This window comes from Leguminivora glycinivorella, chromosome 4 (genome assembly GCF_023078275.1).
Source record: "Leguminivora glycinivorella isolate SPB_JAAS2020 chromosome 4, LegGlyc_1.1, whole genome shotgun sequence".
NCBI lineage: Eukaryota > Metazoa > Arthropoda > Insecta > Lepidoptera > Tortricidae > Leguminivora > Leguminivora glycinivorella.
In genome coordinates this window covers 5829152-5837430 of record NC_062974.1, presented here as the reverse complement: position 1 = coordinate 5837430, position 8279 = coordinate 5829152, and the positions used below count along the sequence as shown (strand labels likewise).

The 8279-nt window shown below is 38.5% G+C and overlaps 1 protein-coding gene across 1 annotated transcript; it reads right to left on the bottom strand.

Annotated features, from left to right (window-relative positions):
• Window positions 1–7036: 7036 nt before the first annotated feature.
• On the bottom strand, window positions 7037–7823 carry LOC125225457 (alpha-crystallin A chain-like). Its single transcript, XM_048129192.1, has one exon. It carries the CDS (start codon window positions 7772–7774, stop codon window positions 7097–7099), a length of 678 nt encoding a protein of 225 aa, XP_047985149.1. The 5' UTR covers window positions 7775–7823; the 3' UTR covers window positions 7037–7096.
• Window positions 7824–8279: the final 456 nt, after the last annotated feature.

Genomic DNA, 8279 nt, shown 5'->3' with positions numbered 1-8279 from the left:
GACTACCTAATTGGTAACGTATTGGACCGCCAATGGAATGTGGGTTCGACGAGTACCATATTTGGCCCGAATTGATCACTGTTGAATTTTTCATTGCGATTGATATCTGCATTTATAATTTGCGAAATCTAGAATACCAGTAGGCTGCTAAATCAATCGGGCGTAAATTTTCAGACAGAAATCGGCCCTCCAAAAAGGAAGCATTAAAACACGAAGTTGACATTTTTTGTGTTATTATTATTCTATAGGCTGTTACCAAATTAGTCACGGATATATTAAGGGACGTTAATTAACATCAAAACAATTAACTTTCACTAGAAATTTAAACAAAATTTTCCTATGATTTTTTTTGTTTTCATTTCCTTAACAAAAAAAAATATTTTATTTTTGAAATAACCATCCCCTATAATGTAATTGCCTGTCAGGATGTTTAGTACTGTCTCTTTTATCACGTTAACAGTGTCTAGAGAGATCTCATTCAATTATTTTACTAACAGGGTGTTTTAACTCACCACATTTGTTTCTTAGTTTTGTCCAAAAAACATAACAAAACCTATGATGTTTCATACTTAAATATAAGTTCCAGGAGCGGGGTACTATCAGTCGCAAAAATATTCGTGACTAAGTAATTTGGTAACCTTATATAACATTTTGAGTCAAAGGTATCATGCAATTTAGGGTTAAATTATCAGGCTGGAGGCTGTCTAAACTAGCCATGGTATTACTATAGTGACTCTTTTTAAACTTGAAATAACTCCGTATAGACAGCTACAGTCTAAGAAAAAAACGTACCTCAGGACCATATATAGGAAAAGGTACGGAGGCCTAGATGGTGTTACACCTTTGGGGCACGCTCGGCTAGATGGCGCTAATATTAGTATTTGACATTTTAATACATTCAAGCTAACAATATGGGTCAAATTATCAAAACTGAGGTTCAAAAGTTTTAAGCATGTGTCGAAAGATAGCAATCTATGCACTTTGATTACACATTTTACTTTGACAGGAACTCTGTATAATACTTGATCATCTTTGGGTATAGAATATACCAGGTAGCTTCAGTTAATGAGCCTAACGATGCCGATGTGTCGAATTTAACGGAAATAAAAAACTACGGTGTCCATCTCGAGGTTCGACTCACGTCACGCTGAATAACAGGGAATACGCCAACGCGTCACGGGCGCTGCGCACGATAGATGCGAAAACAGCAGGCCTTGCATGTACCGGTTGGAATAACTGTGCCATCGGCCTGTTTGGAGTCACAAAACTGAGCATGCGACATTGTTATAGTATAAGTTAGGTACAGCAGTGGGGCAAATCTCGACTGGGGGACAAATGTAACTCGTCCATTTTTTCTATGTTTTACAATGTTTGCATTATTAAATAGAGTGTCCACCGGTTATTATATGGTAGGCGTGTTCAGTAGATACATGTAGAACTCAACACTCTCAAGTCTATTTCTTTTAGATGTTGATTCGTCTTCACAAAAAGCGACGAGCATCAGCTTACATCTCATTGACAATTTCAAGGATTTTCCTTAATCGACCAAGGTCTGCAGTTAATGTGCAATAATTATTTATTTTATTTTATTGCTATAAGTAATTTGTTACCTCACAAGGAAGACAACTGGTCGTCCCAGCCAATGTTTACGACTTGACTTCAAACCAGTTATCATCAGTCTAATCAACTGCACACATGCATTATGCATTCTTAAAACAAAATAGAAATAATAAAGCCCAAAACATTGACAATTCGGAACTCACGATTGTGCTTTTGTCAAGCCATAACTCCCACCACGGTAACAATATACAAATATTATATAGGCCTACAAGAAATATTAAGGACACCAAGAAAGTTAAAAGTCGTTTTGGCGTAGGGGGTTAAAAGGGCATTTTCGCGTGAACAATCACTAAATTAAATTCTTTCTAAGGTAGATAAATTTTATGATTTTCCTACTCAGAATCACGAGCCCTTTCGATCTATTTAGGACAAAAAAAATGGTCTCAACATTTTCTATTATTTTGCACACATTCCACTTTGTAACCGCTGGACAAGTGTTTGAAAAAACCGGCCAAGAGCGTGTCGGGCCACGCTCAGTGTAGGGTTCCGTAGTTTTCCGTATTTTTCTCAAAAACTACTAAACCTATCAAGTTCAAAACAATTTTCCTAGAAAGTCTTTATAAAGTTCTACTTTTGTGATTTTTTTCATATTTTTCAAACATATGGTTCAAAAGTTAGAGGGGGGGGGACGCACTTTTTTTTCCTTTAGGAGCGATTATTTACGAAAATATTAATATTATCAAAAAACGGTCTTAGTATACCCTTATTCATTTTTTAATACCTATCCAACAATATATCACACGTTGGGGTTGGAATGAAAAAAAATATCAGCCCCCACTTTACATGTAGGGGGGGTACCCTAATAAAACATTTTTTTCCATTTTTATTTTTGCACTTTGTTGGCGTGATTAATATACATATTGGTACCAAATTTCAGCTTTCTAGTGCTAACGGTTACTGAGATTATCCGCGGACGGACGGACGGACGGACGGACAGACAGACATGGCGAAACTATAAGGGTTCCTAGATGACTACGGAACCCTAAAAATGGTAACAAAGTGGAAAAATTACAGACGCTTTTTTCTGCCTAGGCGGATCGAAAGGGCTCGTGATTCTGAGTAAGAAAAATATAAATTTAAGTACCTATTTTAGAAAAAAAAGTTTTTGAATTTTTTTTCGCAAAATGCCTAAAAACTAATTGTAATTGGTCAGTTTGTTCAGATACAAACTAGTTGGCCTTTTAAAGTATCCGGTAAAATGCAAAGCAAGCGATTTAGAATCGTCTAGTCACTAGTTTTTCTATGGCTGCGCGACCTTGATCCATCGATGCGCTCGCGCAGAGAAAACAATGGAAACATTTAAAGTCAAAGTCAAGGTCATTGGTATTTTGATGATGTTTGTTTATGTACTTTGTGTACTTACGATACGTAATCGTTTAGTACTTATTTGATTGATTTTTCTCACCTAAAAGTCTCATCGGAAGATCAGAGGTAGTCGCTAGCAATATGCTGAGATGAAGTAATTTCGTGGTACTTTGTTCTTTTATCTTGGTCTTAACAGTTTATTATGTAAATATTTGTGTGTCTTCTTAGGCTAAACATATTGGGTATATTCTATTCTAATTATCTGTTTCTCTGTACTGTACACATGCATAAGTCCTTTGGCTCGTTGGATATATGTATAAGTATACAGCATCGGAAAAATTGCGGGGCACTTTTGGATGAGACTTGCCAGGATCTTGATAATATGCGATGTACCTACATGGTCAATGCACAGCGGTAAACAATAGTTCTTTACATGAACTAATTTTTCTTTACTAAAACGGCCACAAAAAAATAGTGTAGGAATTCCGTAACTACATATTTCTTAAGTTTGCGCCTTTTTAAGAACTGCACTTTGGCAAACCGACGGCACTCCTCTTAAAGAAAATATGAATCTCGCGAATATTTCTAATGACAAATACTTACATTTTTAATGTACCAGGGAACCTAAAGGAAAATCTAAATCAGGATGTACATCCTATATCAAGCGAGCCTATCTAAAGGATGCCTTATGTATTGTGACAGCACTGCTACAGGAAATATTAATTATCCAGAAAATGGACATTGATTTTGACATATCCTACGCGGTAGGAAATTAATTGTTACTCGTATCATAACGGCAAGTATATTTCATGTTATACCATTTTTATCGCAAAGTTTTTGTAACTCTCGTTCTCATATAAGAAATCTCTAGATTTCCAAGTTTTTCCATGTCTTTAGATAAATTTTTTGAACTCAAAAGTATTGCAATATTGAAATAACGTATAATGCGTCATGTAGTACGTATTCATGTAAAAATAAAGCTTAAATAATTATGTATTTACTTATATGTGTGTCCTATCTGGAAGTGTAAAAAGGTGACAATTTTGTGAATAAGTATCTACAATATCTACATTACAATAATAACACAAATACTGAAGCTAATATATTATGCATATTAAAATTAAGTCCATTATTTTTTTTATGGGATAGGCGGCAAACGAGCAAACAGGTTGCCTGATGGTAAGCGATCACTGCCGCCCATGGACACCCGAAACACCAGAAGTGTTGGAGGTGCGTTGCAAGCCTGACGGCCGCCATTCCTTCATTTTCCGTCCCTGCACTATCACTTGAAATTTTATTATTTCAAAATATTATTATTCATGATAGTACCTACTCGTATCTGGGCCGTTATCCCCAATTACGGATGTATACTAGATCTATGTATATCAAAGCAATGTCATTATAGTGTCTGGGGCGTAGAAAATGACACAATATTCGTTACTTTTCTAGAACGGCCGTTCGACTGTTCAAATTCTAGAAGACCTAACCTAAAATTAGACCCAATCACGCCATATGACCGCAGCGCCCTAGCGGTCTTTACGCCTGATTTTCCAGGTCCATTGCCACCAAATTAAATTAGTTTGCCGGCAGTTGGGTCTAACGAGCCGGCCTGCCGATGGAATTCTAAAAATAAACAAAATGGAGGGAAGGGTCAAGCAACTTGAGAAAAATCTGTCCTCTTGTCGAGAGTTTAGAGGATCCGTAGTATTTGAAAAATTAGTAGAAGATAAGTTGGAAACGATTTTGATAGCCTGGCCGGTATAAATATTACATACCAGCTTTTACCCGCGGCTTCGCTAGAGACGAAAAGAGACGAAAAGTAGCCTATGTCACTCTCCATCCCTTCAAATATCTCCACTCAAAAAATCACGTCTGTTCGTCGCTCCGTTTTGCCGTGAAAGACGGACAAATAAACAGACCCACACACTTTCCCATTTATAATATTAGTAAGTATGAATTAGGTACCAAGCCCTGTAGCCGAATGGCATTTCTGCGATGCGAAGCGCCGCAGAAATGTAGTCTAGCTCTGTCGCGCCAATACGCAAGAGCGATAGAGATAGATAGCTAAAAGAGATATATTATCGTGAGCGTTTGTGCGTTCGGCTACGTACACAGACATCTTAACTTTTCCAGCAATTTCGGTGCAGCACGGTAGAAATAAAGGAATTCTTATATGTGTTTTAGGCCCCCCCCACATCTAGCGTCTCGCGAGCGTAGCGTCCGGCCAACTGTATGGCAAAGCCTGACGCTGCATCGGCGCGACGACGTCTTTTTCCATACAGTTGGCCCGACGCTACGCTCGTGAGACGCTAGATGTGGGGGACCCTAACTGTTCCAACTGGCTTCCGACATAATTATTATATTTCTTTAAAGCGGCAATGCTGCACCAAAATTGCTGGAAAAGTTACGTCTGATTATTACAAACGGCAAACTTCACTGAAATTGTGACGTTTACTATACCAACTCATCGTGGACTGGCTCTAGCTAAAATTCGAAATGAAAACAAGATTACCACGACACGAGTTTGGCCCTGACATGTTTGGCAACATGTATGAAATTTAAAAATAAGTCAAACATCCTATCAAATAATGTTCATGTTGAACTCGTGATAAAACTAAATCAAATCGCAGTCTCCATCTAGTATGATTTCTCATGTAACAATAAAGTATTTAATTTTCTTTCATTCCGTATTATATTATTTAGCCTTCTATAATTTGTACTTAATCCTTACATATTTCACCTGGAGTCTGAAATCATGATTAGTTTTAAACTTTAAGTTCATAAAATTTTCTTATGATAAACAAACGGCCTATGTATTTTACATAAATCGATTTGTGAAACTTATATTTACAATAAAGTACTGTATGTAGTGCATGTATTAGCAATCTAACATTTGCCACGGGTTTTTACCTCGTAGTTACAAGTATAAACTAAATTTAATCAACTTTTGTTGAAGCAATGTAAGATAAGACCAAGTTATTGGTAAATTACGTACAGAGTTCCTTGCTACATAACTAAGTTGTGTAGGTTTATAGCGAGTGATAAAAACGTTTGTTATTTTTATTGCACAATCTAGAAACAGTCTACTAAATAAAGGAGATTACCAAACCAGTGCAAAGCCACACCTTGGACACTGGCGATCAAATATATGAAAGAGGCACGTTCCTAGCACACAGTCTAAGCTCATGCAGGTGAACGCGTGCTTGTATGAGTGAAATATGACAGGTCGACTGTTCGCGTTTTTGACTGATGGTAACTGTGAGGTAACCGAGAGGGCGTGGGTGGCACTTTCAGCGGTGAGCGGGAGTGGCCCTACTGTACGATAGTACTATTTATTATATTGTGCAAAGCCGTAGATATTATAAATGTTGAGTAACTATGTATCTTAAAATTTGAGTTATTTGAGTATGGAAAAAAAAATGGAAAAAAAAATTGTACCTAAAGTATCTATGTTTAAAAGTCTAAATAATAACAACAACTCAAAATATTACTAAAATTTAAATAAAAAAAAACATTTGGAGATCGCTTACTGAAAAAATCTGTGACGTAATTGAAGAAACAATCGGAGTTAATGTTTCCAAGCATTTGGCGAAGATCGTAAAACTGAGATAAAACGGTTGATTCAGATCAAACGGTTGATTCAGACTTCTAATGCTTTTAGTACGTGCTTGTTACCTCACGTACGAGTTCATAGCACAAAAATGAATAATGCATACCTAGACCAAAATTACGTCATGGTTTTATAGACTTTAAACACTAAATTTAACATCACATTATTTATTTCATATAGTAGTTTTTTTAAACAATAAATCGTCTATCAGTCAAAACGATGGAACTTTTCGAAATGTCTGGAAGCTCTGAACTGAATTGGCCACAAAGCAATTAAAATGCGCCATAAAACCTCGTTAGAGGAGACAATAGGAACATGTCCTCCTAAACAAGATGGGGTATAATGTATTCTGTGACACATTTGAACCCAAAAAGGCTTAGAAACAAACCTCTATTGTTAAAGTACTTGCCGGTGCGAGCCGGTGCTCATACAGTATGCAGAACCATACACTGCCATTAAGCACACACGCTCTTGCATATCAACACGCAAGAAAAACACTGGTTCTTAAAAAAATATTTATTACGATACAAGTAGGTTATATGCTATCTTAGATCTAAATCACTATGGCGCAATCTCGTTACCGAGGGGGATATTGTTGTCTTTAATTGTGGACTCCTCACGGTCGGAGGGCGTAGTCGGTTCTTTTCGGTCATCTTCGGTCGTCAGAGCGGCCGGTGGCGTCGTCGGTTCTTTCTCAGGCTTCTCCTTCTGGTAGGGCACTCCAGTTTCCTTAATTGGAACCTCCCGATCTCCAGACTCCTTAGCGCGTTCAGCGACGTAGCTCAACGGAGCGTTGACGGTCAGGTATCCATCACTCGAGAGCTCAGCGGTCACATCAGCCGCACTGGAGTTCGATGGCAGAGTGTAAGTATGGAAGAATTGGCTGGCAAACACATCATGGTCATCCTGCTTGGCCTCATGAGATCCCTGGACGAATATGAAGTCACCTTTCGTCTTCACCTTCAAGTCTTCCTTCTTGTAATCCTTTACGTTTACGACGATCTGGAATTTGTTGCTATCAGTGACAACCCTAGGTCCGATATCGGCGAAACTGGGGAAGAGTTTCCAGAGAGGGGCGAAGAGGTTTCCGAACATCGGGAAACTGAACCAGGGAGAGTCGTCGAAGTCATCGTCGGTGATGGTGGTTACCGGCCGAGGGTAGGCGGGTTTGTCTGTGGTGGGCAGGGCGGTCGTTGCCGCTACTAACGCGAGGGCCGCTAATAAGCGCGGAGAGAACATTGTGAGCGTGCGTACTCTCGGAGTGTGTGGTTAAAACTGAAGAGCGCGCGGGCATCGGAGGCTATATAGAGTGGGGGCAGCAGTGCGTACGCGCCGCCGCCGCTGCCGGTAGAGTAGCTGTCGCGGACGCGCCGCCATGTCCTAACTTAACCTCAGCCAATGTTTTGCCTCTGAGAGGATGTTTATCTGCCATGTTTTGGTTTCAGCGCTGAGTGAATCAAACAGGTGTCAGATGTCTTTAAGGATTCACACAGATTGTTACTGACAATATTACAAACACTACCTGCATGTACACAGTTGACATACTCGTAAAATATAAATTTGAGTTATATAATGTACGTAGTCGTTCTGAAATTGAGTGCACTAAAATCGAAATATCTGGAACCTTATAGGTACTTACTTCTTTAGTGTTCATGTCGTAGGTAATTCGATCATCTTATGACACATTGACCAGTACTTCGCGGTCCAATACGCGTATACCGCGATGAGTTATCTTGATTCGTCA